At 37.0% G+C, this 14,914-nt stretch overlaps 1 protein-coding gene across 3 annotated transcripts in view; it reads left to right on the top strand.

Annotated features, from left to right (window-relative positions):
* Positions 1–14,914, top strand: part of srrm3 (serine/arginine repetitive matrix 3) — a 105,227-nt gene that overhangs the window by 70,425 nt on the left and 19,888 nt on the right. For all 3 annotated transcript variants that reach the window (XR_002917881.2, XM_024261664.2, XM_024261665.2), the window contains exons 4-6: positions 7,321–7,413; positions 9,436–9,516; positions 9,767–9,835. Coding sequence is in view for 2 of the 3 variants with exons in the window: in XM_024261664.2 (XP_024117432.1) it covers positions 7,321–7,413; positions 9,436–9,516; positions 9,767–9,835 (243 nt within the window). In the remaining variant the exon portion in view is untranslated. The remainder of the gene's footprint in view (positions 1–7,320; positions 7,414–9,435; positions 9,517–9,766; positions 9,836–14,914) is intronic.

Genomic DNA, 14,914 nt, shown 5'->3' with positions numbered 1-14,914 from the left:
ATCACTCTAAAAGTGTTGTTGAGAGAGGTGGTGCGATGGCGGCGTCTTGACCTGCTGTCTGTGAACTTGTGAATGATAATGAAGTTGATGCTTCCTGTCTGTCAGACATGGTTAGAGATTCTCTCTTTTCTGCAGCTCATCCGGTGTCTGACATTTAACTGGAACACGATGAAATGAGGAGGATGGGTGTTACACCGGATGATATGTACAGTGGGATGAATACATTAACATTTATGGTTCAGACCATACTTTTTTTCTTTATTGGCACATCTGAGTCAGATCTGTTTGGTATTTAAAGATTTGCTTTATTTTTGCACATTAAATTTTGTAGCAAAGTTGAGATTCTTGTGACTTCTGATTTATCAACACATCCTCATTCTAAAGTCGTCACATATTGACACATGGTTAAGGACTGTTTGACGTTTCGGGTGTCTCTAACTCGTTTTTTGATGAGCTGGTGTTCTTAAAAAAAGTGTTTTTTTTATGATTTTGTCAAATGCAGCTATGACCAGTGTGACAGAGGCAGACGAGGGGAGAAATTGGCTTCTAGCAGCCGCTCATTCAGTGAGCCGTACAACACAACTCACATTTTTAATTTTACATTTTTGAAATAGGGTTCCTATTCAAAGACTAATTGATGTACTTCTGGCTCAAATCTTATAATAGATTCCCAAGACCAAAGTCCTGCTTGCTTAATGTCCCTGAGATAAACACATTTACATCTTCTTGGTTTTAATCTCTTTGTTGTTTTGATCGGAGTGCACCTCATATTTTCTGTTTAACTGCAGTGAAAGTCTTCATTATTTCCTCAATCTGTTTGTCTTTATGGCTTGGCTAAGCTCAGAGTTTTATGAGTATTTATTTTTAATCAATGCAAAGGAAAGGTTAAAGCTTTTTGCTCCTGTTACAGCTTGCAGTAAAAATGTGTTATTGTTAAACCTCTTTCAGTCGTGTTTCCTGGTGAGTAAAAGACAAAGCTACCCAAAGTGTCACACATTTATAGCAACCCTGATAGCACCAGAGTTGGAAAAGACTTTTTAAAGAATGCTTTATGTTTTGTAAAAATAAATATATAAATAAATAAAGGCTCTTTTGTCTTCAGCTGTTTGTACATACTGTATTAGTCAAAGGTTCAAGAATCCCTTTGTTTGATGAAATCCTTTAATAATTTCTTTCATTTTTTTTTTTTTTTTTTCTCTGATTTAGTTTAGTAGGACAGCAAAACAGAACACTGCAAACTTTTCCATTTAAACCAGAAGAAATGGACACATCTTACACTGTTGACCAGTAGTGGGGGGTCTGAAGAAAGCCAATCACTGCAAATTTCCCACCACTTTCATAGAGTTGATATTAGACCACTATCGTTATAATCCATCTCCCAGAACAAACCCTGAAAATAAACAGCAGTCACAACAAAAACCTCTTTTGTGTTAACCAGTGTGATTTCACAATGGACACCACTCCATTTGTTTTAGAATGTCTTTGCACAGCTGAAGCTGTGACATCACTTATAGAACATTACTTGTGGCTCCAATGAAATTAAGTCAATTTAGTCGTCAGCACCATGTTGGACCCAGGCTGTGTCCGTAAGAAGTGATTGGTGCAAATTGGTCTGAGTCTGCGTTTCTATAATAACCACTCTTTGCCAATCAGGAGTGAGCTTGTTGGAAGGCCACTCTTTCTCACTTATATTATATTTTTCAGCCTTCAACATTACAAATCTTAACCCCCCTTGCTTTCATCCTACACTTCATGAAGTGTCAAAATAGGGAATTAGCTTAGGGAACTGGATTCTGGAATTGTAGATTTGGACAGCACTCCAAAATTATTAATGTGGGTGGTCTATAGTTTGCAACATGGAGAGGAAACCACCTCTCACTGGGTTCTCCACCTTCTTTAGTTTTTATTTGAGCTCCATCATTTGCTCCTTTGGATTTTCTCACCATTTCTATGCTGATGATACTCAACTCTTTCTGTCTTTTTCACCAGACAATAATCTCTATCTGTCTCACATTAAGTGAGAGAAAACATCCTCATTTCTATGGCTATGGCTGAATTATTTTACCACTCACTACATAGTAAACTATATAGTGTGTTTGCTATTTTGTTATGCGTTCCAAATCTACAATTTGAAAATCTGGTGCCCTTGAAATTTCCCAGAAGTCATTGCGAAAAGCCACTATGCATTAATGCTCACTTCATTGACAAATATAGACCACAATACATTGCAGTTGAACATTTAATGCAATTTTCTGATATACCATCAACATTGTCATCATCGGAACACAATAGATTGATAAATAGATGTAAAGGGCTTTTATTGAGGAGATTTTCACTCTGTGAAAATGGCGACGTCATACTTGCCTTAAAAAAAAAGTAGTGAGCACGGTTTTCAAATTGCTTTTAAAATGCAGGGAACTTTATAGTCCTGTACTATATAGTTTTTTTTTTATTTTTAGGGTTTTGGGTGGAAATTCGGACATAGCCTTTGTCTCCAACACAACCAGGTTTTCTTGTCCGCCCTTTTGTGCTTCACAACTTAACCATCAACTTCACTATTTGGGATCTTTTGTGATTATTTCTCCAACATGTCAAAGTAGTTTGGGAGTTCTCATTGATAGCTATCATAACTGCATAACTTCCACGATTCAGGCACTCAGGTTTCCTTCTGCAATGGCAGAAAAATCAGATTTTACCTTTGGACAAATAATCCAACTCCTGTGCAAGCGTCTGTCTCTGTGTTCTGCCAATGAATGGAAACTGATGGTTCCTGCACCATGCATCAAAAGACTGCAGCTCTGTGATACAAAATAGTAGTATATATGCTCTTCAACTCCACATGTTCAGCTGTCATTTTCTCAACTTTTAAAAAATGAAGACTAACCACTTTCATAGATTTCTGTGCATTTAATAAAAAAAAAATCTATCTTACCAATTCTTGTCACTTAGATGACAATGTGACATTGAATGTAAAAACATTATTTAGAAAAAATGTCTGTCTACCTTTCTGCCTTGAGATACTTGTGTTTGCTTGACGTAACCTGAAATTTGCCACAGCAGAACACCAATGTAAAGACCGGTTTAAATAGTAGCTTTTATTCCTTTTTCAGTGAAGCTTTTTTTACTTTTACCAAAGTATTTCAGTCTTTTTTTTTTCAAATCACAGAAAGTTATGAAAAACAACGCTCTATTTACCCCCGCCAAATAAATCCGGCCTGCACCTATTCTCCGCCTACCTGCTGAAAATAACACACCATAATTCTGTAGCAAGTGGAAAACGTCTGGGCCCTCAGCAGCTGAGTGTCTGAAAGAGGATATGAATGAGTTGCAGCACTTTGTGCTGCAGCCCTGAGCGGGGCCTTGGTGATTGTTTATCACTGCCAGATCCTGGGAAAAGCTGCTGAATTAGGAAGCTTTCTCCTCAGCTGTTCTGCGTTTAACATGGAGACCACAGATGTACAGATGTTTACTGGATGTTGGTGCTTGAAATCAATTAGGGGTTTAGAGATAGGGATGGGATTTAGATGATTTATCAGTTTTGACTAACTTTACTGTTAGATTAATGGTAATTGGTGAATTTGGGATTTTTGTTTGTCTCTTTTGCAGCAGTTTGTTTATTTTTTGTTTCAAAGAGTAGACGTTTGAAAAAAGGGAAAATGCTTTTGTTTCTTGAATTTTTTGGCGAATCTTGATGTAATTGTCCTTCCTGCTTTTACCCTTGTGCAATCTCGTGGGGTTCAGATGACCCCCCACTCCCAACGTTCACGTTCCTTTGATAGGACAAGGGTTAAAGCAGGGTTGTCAAACTCAATCGCACAAGGGGCCAAAATCCAAAACACACCTTACAAACAGGATAAACATTTATTGAACACACTAAAATTAAAAATGTAAAACTTTAAAACCGTAACTTTTAACATAATTATGAACTAAATATATAGAATTACCTACGATAATGCTAGTGTGAATGCTGTAAGCTGAATTTGGCCGCTGAGGATGCTAGTGCTGATAGCTGAAGATGATGAAATTAATAGCTAAAAATGCTAAAGCTGATAGATATTAGCTAAATCCCAAATTAGCCACAAAAAAAACTTACGTAAGCCAAAACAGCTGGTATGTAGCTGAAAAAATAGCTAAACTTTAAAAAGCCGAAAAGACTGAGAAAAAGCCTAAATTAGCCAAAACAGCTTAGTAAATGCTAACTTAGTCCACAAAGCTAGCAGAATGTCTATTTTTAAAGCTTTTGAACCATAACTTTTTAACATAATTATGAACAATAAGGTGGGAATTTTATTCCAGTATAAATCAACTTAAGCATTAAATATCGTTCAATATTTAACATTTGGCCATTAATAACAATAAAATAAAATGATCTGGAGGGCCAGATATAATTACCTGGAGGGCCGGATCCGGCCCCCGCTCCTTGACTTTGACACATGTGGGTTAAAGGATCGTGTGTTAATTTTCTTCCAGTTCTGCTCCTGAAATTACCAACCTTGTCATGATCACAGATTATTTTAGTTTTTAAACCATTTAATTTCTTAATCTTTTGTGTGTTTAAGCCGACTGCAGCCGTTTTGAACCCCATCTATTTCTCAATAGAAGTCTAAGGTACTTCCTATTTGCAACACAAGAGTGGAGGGATTGATACGGCCAATGACAGGCAATGGTTTAAGCCCAAAGTTTCGGTTTATCGCATCTTTACGTATCAGTTTTTGTTTTGTTTCAGGTTTGGACTGACCCTTTTGTTGAAGCACTGTCACAGTGCACTGGTTCAAGTACCAACTAGATTTTGCTATGCTTACTTCCTATTTGATCGGAAAGAGGGGAAATGCTCCATTTGAGAAGTGCCAATAAAAGAAAAGGCTGCTCTAGATCATCTCATTAGAACCAACATGACTTTTGTGTGTCAGATGAAACCATCTAATTAGATCATATCTTCAAATCCTCTCCAAGATTTTTGGCTTTTAGCACTAAGTGTTTTTGTCCCCATCATGATGGTCCTGGTAGATCCGAATAATCTGATTTGCTGTCTTTTAAAAAGAAATTGTTCCGTAATTCAGATACATCTTTCTCACGTCATAACTGGCTTCAAAAAACAAGCAGCCATACAAACTGACTTTGAAACATAGTGCTGCAAGGTCAGAGCAGCAGGACATTACGAGGAACAAAAAAATCGATCTGCTCGATGTGTTTCTTGCAGCATAGAGGATAAAGTGGGAACAGGTCAGAGTAAGTAGAGAGTAAGTGGGACAGTGTAAATGACTATGTTGGCTTCGTCTATTTGTACAGTGCAGTATGAGGAATTATTACAAATATATGAATCCCACAAGTTGAGCCAGAATGGGAAATGAAGGATTTGGACAAAGAAGGTAACAAATGTCTTTTTATGAGAGAAAGATTAATGTCTTAAATTTGTCTATCTCCACTCAAAATAATCTCAAAGGGATTTTCTATTTAGTTAGCAGAATTGTGTGTTAGTGCTTACCAATAAGCTATATGTCAGCAGTCATTTCCCACTAGGAACTTTACAATTAACTTTTTTTTGTAATTTATTTATTTATTTTTACTTGTCCCAGACTGACTCAGATTTGAGAAAATTTGAACACTGAAACGTTTCAATGTTTTGCTTCAAAGTAAAAGAACAAATAAAGGAAGATATTTTTTTTTTTTTTTTTTTTAGATTTTAAAATAAATATTGAAATTAACATGCTATTCCAACCATGTTAACAACCATGTTTTATTTTTTTTGGTGTTCAATATTTTTCTATTCCTTTAAAAGAAGTAAATCAACTTAAAAGGATTCCTAACGAGCAAGAGTTGTGTTGAAAAAGGAGTGAAGTAAATTAATTCTTTTTTGTGAACAATGTGTATTGATATGCAGTATAATCTGTGCTTTAAACAATTCTCTCACTTTCTGTAGTAGTTAATTAACAAAAAATGCTTTGTTGGTGAAACAATAATTTCTGTTTTAAAAAAAACTTCGAATCCAGTGATGTTTAAGTTTAAAGCTACATTTTAATCTTTACCGTTGTATAGACAAGGACTGTTTAGCTATTCATCAGCTTTCTCTGAATGTCTATACTAACGCCCTCAACGCCATTTGTCTTCTGATTCTATCATTTTGTATGTCTATTTCTCAAAGTAAACCATGACTGTACTCCTCAGAAATCTTCAGTGGTGTCTGATCATATCATATACAAAGTTTTTTTTTTTTTTTTTTTTTTTTTACTAATTTGTTACCTATCTGACAACGAAGAGTAAAAATGACTGAGGTCTGGTTTTTGAAGGTAATACAGTGAACACATAAAATAAACCTGAATTCAGAATCTGTCAGAATTTGTGTTTTTTTTCATTTGTTTTCTTTGTGTCTCAGAGTTTTAATTTATAAAAATACTATAAATTAGAAGTCAAGATTTTGTTTAATCGTCCATTCCTTTGAACACTAGGGGTTTGTTTTACAAGCTCAAAGCCTCTTTAAGGGATCATTTTCCAATATTGTGGATTTAGCGGGTTTGACTCCTGCCCTGTCCGTCCATGTGTTGAAGTGTCCTTGGGTTAGACACTGTACCCCACATTGCTCCTAGTGGTTATAGGTTTTTCCAGTGTTTGGCAGCACATACATCAATGTGTGAATGTGTGTGAATGGTACAGTGACTGTAAAGCACTTTGGGCCTCTAAGAATAAGTATATACTATTTACCATTTACAAAACAGGAAAAAGATGACAAATAGACACATGGAAAAGAGTTTTCAAGTGTTTATAAGTGTTTTAAAGAGTGTGAGTTTTTTTAACCATAGCTCTGTTGATTAGATTGTGTGCCTGCCCATGTTTTGTTGATTGGTAGATTTCCCCAGGGATGCACCTGCATCACCAAGGTCTCCAGTAATCTTAGTTGTTGATCCTTCAAGGATTTTTATGGCTTAATCAATATTTTGCTGATGGGGATGTCTGACACAGTTTAAAACAGAAAATTATGTATTGTTAGTGGTGTTAGTAGCAGAACTCTGTGATCTGAGGTCTTTCAAACAAGTCACATGTTGGTGTGAGCTGTACTTGGCAGGCTTGTTTTTTGGCGTATCTAACCTCTAGTTTTTGTAGCAGTGGCTGGGCAGACCTGGGCTGTGATGCTGCTGCGTTTCTTCTCATTGATCTGTCTGCTGTGAGGTGTGAGTCATCTGCTGGATGTGAAATCAGAGCTTTCTTTGTTTCACTTTGTTTTCTCTGAGACAGGGCAAAATTCAGCAGGTTCTGCAGATACCCCCACATTTAGAAGTGTTAAAGTGCTGTTGCTGTTCTGATTCTAGTGTCTTGTGTTTCCAGGATGAACCATTATCCGTCTGAGTATGAAGACGACGCCGACATCGTTGACTATCAAGATGAAGGTTATCACTATGACTACCACAGCGACAACAGGTGGGCTGATACTATAGTTATGTCTTCATCTTCAGCTTAAATTTGAAAAAAACTCTGAATTAATAGTTGAAAAAGTCTGGTCAGAAAACTGTTCAAACATTTTGCATTCAGCTGCATCAGTTTTAGTGGTTTGAACCGTCAGAATTGCACTGAAGGATGCAAATGCTACACTACGTGCTTTTTCCCAAACAAACTCAGCTTATATTTGCTAAAATTAAATAAATACTCTCCAAATTGCCTCCAATGAGGGAAATCTCCATTGAACACACCAAATACTCTCCAAATGCACCATAAGTCTGGTGAAAATGGTACTAGCAAAGCATTTTGACCAGATGTTGCCACTGTGACAATTTCTGCCATTTGAGTCGTCTCTTGATAGATAATCTACTGTATCTGTTCCTTGAAGTAAGACATTAAAAGTATATTGTTGAAACTATGTTGTACACATGCATCCATACAGGGGTTGTCTGGGCACTTTAGAGAGAATGCAGATATGTTTTACGCCTCCCTTGAGGCTCTAGTGCCCATCTTAAAGGACCTTGTGAAAATGGAAAGTACCATTATTGTGTGTGAAGTAAATGTATGGTGAAGTATTCATAAGGATAAAGTTACAAGCACTTATGATGTACAAGTGATGCTGTCCTATGGTGCCCTAAAGCAGCACTTTAGTTGTTAGTAAGTTGCGCATACTGGTCCCTTACTGACCGCGGGTAAATGTTGTACGCATAGGGTGATACAGAAGTGAATCCCTGCACAAACTACACTGATTGTTGAATTTCCTTATGTCTAAAGTCCGGTACGGTCCAGTCCGGTATTTTGAGTGTTTCCGTTATATAATGGACCCATTAAACAGTACTGACCCCGTACCTCTTGGAGACCCCCATCGGTTGTAGGTCCATTGATAAGCGGAATGGAACGGTCACTATAGCCACCTGTTGATTGGCAGAAAGCGCCAGTATTTATATCATTTAAACTGTTCCCAATGCTTGCTACCATTCAAATTTTTGTGGTTTCCTGTGTACTCTTTTGGTCTTGAGTCTATATTGAAAATGCCTTCAAACAACAGCAAGGCCTGGTTTGCAGTGGAACTGCAAACATTCTTTGCCATCCGTGGCGATGCTGTGATACACAATGAGCTAGTGGCACGCTAGCAGTCTGCTGTCTGTGAAAACAAACCGCTCAGTAGAAGCAAGGCTTAACTGAGTGGAAACACTTACCAGAATTAACTGGACGGTATTGCACCACTCCTTACCGTACCAGAGTGCTCAGTGGAAACGAGGCTTAACAGTCAGGCTGTATGCAAGGAGCGCTCATTTATCACTTGAATAGCACCAATAGACTCATTTTGCAGTGTGGAGAGTTTGAGAGTGGTTAAAAAAATGAAAAATTTGTATGATCTGAATGATCTGTACGACCTGCGTCTCACCTAGACCCCTCCAATGTGTTTGCCACGACTTGTCGCTCACAGCATCCCCATAGAAAAAATATTTGCCCTTTCATATCCACCTGGAACTGCAATTTAGATTTTATTAAAACATCAGGACATCTCCTAGCATCACAACAACAGGTTTTAGCTTTTGTTATTTTCAAAAGCAGTACCTTCATTTGGTCAGCTCTACATGGACCATTTAAACTTCTTGAGATCTAGATTCACAGTCAGAACAGAGAGACTCACCCACCCTCCTTCTGATCTTTAAAAGAAAGCAAAGCATGAACGCCAATCTGAAGCTGAACGCCACAATGTGTCACATTAGGGTGGCATGTAAATGATGTGGGTGTGGCAAGTTTTTTCATTTTATTTGACTTACAGACATGACATTTTGGTGAACATACTCATTAGTACAAGACGTGAAAAATTGCAGTGGCAATGAGCCCATTACTGTCATGATCTGAATATAAAATGTGACCTAAATGCCACTTTAGTTCACCACACTGAACTTAAGCTGTCACTGCGAGACCAAAGTGTGTCCAATGTTTCCTGTCATCTCACAATATTACTTTCCCTCATCTTCACACACTCAGAGTGAAAAGGAAATCCAGCAGCTCTCCATCCCCTCGCCCAAAGAAAAGGAAGAAGAAAAAGTCTGGACGACGAAGGAGCCGGTGAGTGATAGCCAAACCTCTTACAGCGTCGTTTTGTTAAATGTGATGATGATTAATTTGCATTGAAAACTGCAAATGAGTCATCAGATCCCCACAAGCATGCAGATGGGGTGAGCGGGGATTAGCAAATGAAAAGCTTTTGTTTTGACGATGTCAGCAGAAAGCTTGAGTGCAGAGAAATTCAGCCGCTATCCGGAGCTAGTTTTTATCCAACATGAGCACGTCTTCTCGTCCTTTTCCCTCTCAACAGGTTTGGCAGCTCCTCACCCACTCGCAGAGAGAAAAAGAAAAAGAGTGGAAAAAAACACAAGAGAGACAGGTGAGTGTGTGCACATCTGCGTGGGTTATTGGAAGTGACAAACTTTAAGTTTTCAGAGCTTTTCTAATAGCTCCTCCACTGTGATGGTTGTGTCATTTCATTTTATTGAGGAAGACAAATTGGGGGGAGGGGGGTAAAGAGAGAAGAGAAGATTATAGACCATAAAGGAAAGGTAAACACAGCGGAAGATAAAAGTAATGGGACAAGAATGAGAGAAGAACAGAATTCAGCATGAAGAAAGTCTTAAAATAAAAAGTTCAATCTAAGAAATGGAAAAAGCTAATCAATGATTTTTGTTTAAGATACAAGATGATGGACAAAGGAAATGATAAAGGACTGTAAGGGACTTTAAAGTCCCCCTTGGGTCATCTTTTGATATATTTTCAAAATGTTCCCAGGGTTTTTTTAATTATGATTACTCAGTTTTTAGGCAAAATCAAAAACTTGTGTCGTTTTCTATAACATAGTTTCTGCAGAGCAGCAGGAATTCATTAGAAACTCACCTCTAAGTTGTGGGCGGGACCATTGGTGTGGAGAAACCCCACCCCCTTCCTTCTTCATTGCTGAGAGCAGGAACGTGAGCATCTTTTTTGCATCACAAAAAGGCACTTTTTCAAACTGCATTTTTTCATCTGCTTCTGATTCAAATAAAGAATTTAAATGAAATAAAGAAATACTCAGAAATGCAATTTTGAGCTGAATTTTCTTTGTATATGTCCTCCATCATCAGAAAATGCTACAAGAACATGTTAAAAACAGCACCCAAAAAAGTAATCAAATTTTGAAGATGAATTATTAAAAAAAAGAAACTAGGTGAGATAGAAAAGTATTTTATTCAAAAAAACGCTTATTTGCATTTCTCTATCCGTGGTTTCACGTATTCGCTAATTCAGCATGTACGCAGATGTTTCCGCTCCCTAACCACCGCGAATAAGGGGGGATTACTGTAGCTGAAAGAAAACAGTATGAAGAGTAAAATGAAGAAAAATAGAAAATTTTACAATGCTGTGCATGTGGAAAAATTGACCAAAGATAATCAAGGAAAAGATGGGAAGAAGAGAAACAAGGTGTGTTTTCAACCCTTTAACATCAAAGCTCCAGTGTTGATGTTCTTTGATTTACTGTAACTTTTTAACTGTTAACACGATTACCGTGATTCCAGTAGATTCTGAAGGAGAAAAGCAGTGATTCCTTCAGAATCTACTGGAATCACGGTAATCGTGTTAACAGTTAAAAAGTTACAGTATGTTTAACATTTTGTATATAAGTGCCATGGACGATGCTTCAGATATTAAAGGGTTAAGTAAAAGCAATAAGGGCAGTAAGAGAAAAAAAGATAATAACGCTTAAGCCAATAATGAGATGAAAGGAGAAATTGAAAGTAAAAAACAAAAAAAAAAGTAAAAAGATTTTTTTTCAGTCACGTGACTCTTCCAGTTTGTCACAAAAACTCAGGACACCTGTATGAATTTTTTTCTAAAGAAGGTGCTACGGTGCTAAGCAGTATTGCTGCGCAGCTGAGCTCCGACTGGAGCGCGGAAGTTTCAAGTTTCAAGTTTATTGGTGTAGTTCCCATTTGTAGAATTAACACATTATACAGTAAAAAAAACAAACAACCAATAAAAAAAAAGAATAGGCAGAAGCTTATTAAGCTTATTCAATGCCTCTCCTTGAACACTAAAAATATTTATGCTGATCAACAAAGAATTAAATATGAAAGAAAAAACAATTTACAAATACAAGTTACATATGCATGTTGTAGTCATTCAAACATTTACGTTTTAAACTTTTTTTTAAACTGCAAAAGTGAAGAACTTAATTTTAATTCATCACTCAATTGATTCCATAATTTTACTCCAAGAACCGAAACACATCTCATTTTAGCATTAGTACGAGCTTTAACCTGTTCAAAACAATAAAGACCTCTTAAATTATACTTACTAACCCTTAAAGTAAATAGCTTCTGTATATTTTATGGAACCAAATTATGTTTTACTCTATATACAATTTCTAATACCTTGATGTAAACAGTTTCCTTTAATTTTAAACTATTATTCAGACAAAATAAAGAATTTGTTGGCTCACAATATCCTGCTCTGTTGACTATTCGAATAGCCTTTTTTTGTAGTTTAACCAATGATTCATTTATAGTTTTCCCAGCATTTCCCCAGATCTCTGCACAATATGAAAGATACGGAACGACTAATGAACAATAAACAAGAAACAAACTCTTTTTCTTCAGTGCATCACGGATTTAAACAGAATACCGATAGATCTAGAGACTTTGTGTTTTATATGATTTATATGAGATTTCCAAGACAATTTATCATCTATTATTACTCCCAAGAACTTTATTTCTTTAACACATTGGATTTCTACCTCATTTAAATTTAATTTAACATTTTCAACCTTTCTATTTCCAGAAAATATCATAAATTTGGTTTTGTTTTCATTCAGAGATAACTTGTTATAATCAAACCATTTTTTAACCAAATTTAATTCCTGTTCGACAACATTAAACAAATCAACAATATTTTGTCCTGAACAAAACATAGTAGTGTCATCAGCAAACATAATGAATTTCAACTTTTTTGACATAAAAAAATATCATTCATGTAAATTGAAAACAACTTTGGTCCGAGAACAGAACCTTGTGGGAGTCCACAAAAAATATTTTCTAAATCAGAATCTGTATTGTTAATGGTTACATATTGAACCCGATTTTCCAAATACCGTATTTTCCGGACTATAAGTCGCGTTTTTTTTCATAGATTGAATGTCCCTGCGACTTATACTCCAGTGCGACTTATATACGAATTTTTAATGATGAGATATGGACCGTAAGTCTAGAGTGCCCTCTTATGGTGATCTATGCAATTACTTTATTTACTTTAGTTATTCAGACGTGACACAGAGGACGAAGAATTTAAGGGATTTAGTGATATGGAGTGAGATTGCGTGCAATTAATTACAGTAAAGATACAAAGTTGATGAGTTCTTGAGGCTATAGTTAAATAAAACTGTTATGTTATATAAATGCTACACCTTTTCGTTTTTTTCATGATGCTAATATGTGAATATGTGTTGACACATATTCAGCCTGTTTTCTATTCACTTATGAATGTTATAACTTACCTTCCAGGATGATGTAATATCGTTTTTTTCAACCAGTTTGTAAAATAAATTACTTGAAAAAAATGCGACTTATACTCCAGTGCGACTTATGTATGGTTTTTTCTTCTTTATTATGCATTTTTTGGCCCCTGCGACTTATACTCCGGTGCGACTTATAGTCCGAAAAATACGGTAACTTCTTAGCCAATGGTGTGTTTTACCCCGAAGTCCATAATATTCACATTTTTGTAACAGAAGGGAGTGATCTATGGTATCAAATGCTTTGCTTAAATCACAAAAACAGCTATTGTGTTTAGTTTTTGATCAATGGCAGTTGCAACATTTTCCACAAACTCCATCACAGCATGTGCAGTTGAGCAGTTACTCCTGAATCCATACTGGCTCTCATTTAATAAATCATATTTACTCAAAAAAGCATCAAGTCTAACTGCAAAGAGTCCTCCGCACTCAATGCCCCTGCATGGAGAAATGGCATCAGATGAATCAGAAGCAGCCAAATAGAATGATTGCTGAAGATAATTATCATCAGGATCATGTGTTTAATATGGATGAAACCAGCCTTCTAACGAAGACTCCTGATTTTAAGGCACAGAGAGACAGAGTGACACTTCTTATCTGCATCATGAAGTGCACTGTTGCTGGGGTACAGTCTTTTGTTCTAAATTAAAAAAAAATACTTTATGTTGACCAATCCTAGAAGGTTTTTTTTTTATTAAATGTGAACAAAGCAACATCAAAAAGATTTTTGATGACGTTGGGGGAGGAGATGTGGACAGATGGGGGCAGGGGTTTTTTCGCGGCATATTCACGGACATCTCCGGTCCCTAACCCCCGCGAATAACATGAGAATACTGAAACGCAGAAAGAAACAACTCAAGTGAATTGTTAAAGGAGGAAGAAAAAGATGATGAGAAGGAGATAGGTGAAGGAAGGAGCAGGGGTTGTAAAGACAAAAGCCTATCAAGAGTCAAAGCTTTAGAACAATAAGAAATAGTAGATAGGCGTCCTCCTGCTTCTCCTGCTCTTCCCCTCCTCCCCTGACTGTCAGAGTGTGTGTGTTTGGGGGGTGTCATGGCTTAATGTGCTGCTCTAATAACCTAGCCTCTGTGAAAGCGCATCACACAAGAAAAATTAGCTTCTCTATAAAATGCTGAAAATCATTTTGCTGCCCCTCTCTGCTTTATCGCCTCTCCTGCATGCGCACATATAATACATAGATTCATATCTATCCTTCTCCTCCACACCGCCCTCCTGGCCTCCCCCTGGATGCTCTGCAATGCAGGTACTGTTGACATATGAATAATGAATAGAAGCAGACCTGTGGGGGTATCATGCAGCGTTCTGCCCCGCAGCCTTCCTCCCATGAGGCTTCCTTTTAAATTGCATATTGGGAATGGACTGCAGAACCTCTTCCTGTTAGCATGCAGCTGCGTTGCTGCACACTTTCAATATTCATCTCAGTGCCGTCCACAAGCTTTTGTCGGGAACAACGTGATTCTCACAGTTCTCCTCGTAATCCTCACATAGAGCAGATTTCCTCTGATAAAACAGCAGCTGCAGCTCTGCTCTCATTTCAGCCACACATGTTACTATCACGGCTTTATTACTATCCTCTCAGAAAATCATCAGCGTGCGTTCCTCTGCTCTCTCCCACTACAAGCTGCAAACTGTAGGTGGATGGAACAGCAGGGGGCATGCTCAGGAGAAATAAGTCACTCATGCAGAGACTAATCACTATGGTAACTGCAATGATGATGGTAAGATAAGGGTGATGTGTTAATTTAAACTCTTGCCACTGAATAAATAAATAATAATAAAGTCCAGAGAATACTTATGCAAATGCTGAAGAGGACCTGCCGAGGGATTGTAATTTTGGATTTCAACGGTCACTGTTGTGAGATTCATAAAGTTGGCCTAAAATCTAATTCTGAATTTGGTTAGTTT

Source organism: Oryzias melastigma, linkage group LG14 (genome assembly GCF_002922805.2).
Source record: "Oryzias melastigma strain HK-1 linkage group LG14, ASM292280v2, whole genome shotgun sequence".
Classification (NCBI taxonomy): domain Eukaryota; kingdom Metazoa; phylum Chordata; class Actinopteri; order Beloniformes; family Adrianichthyidae; genus Oryzias; species Oryzias melastigma.
The sequence above is the reverse complement of the archived record's forward strand: the minus strand, read 5'-3'. Positions and strand labels throughout refer to the sequence as shown.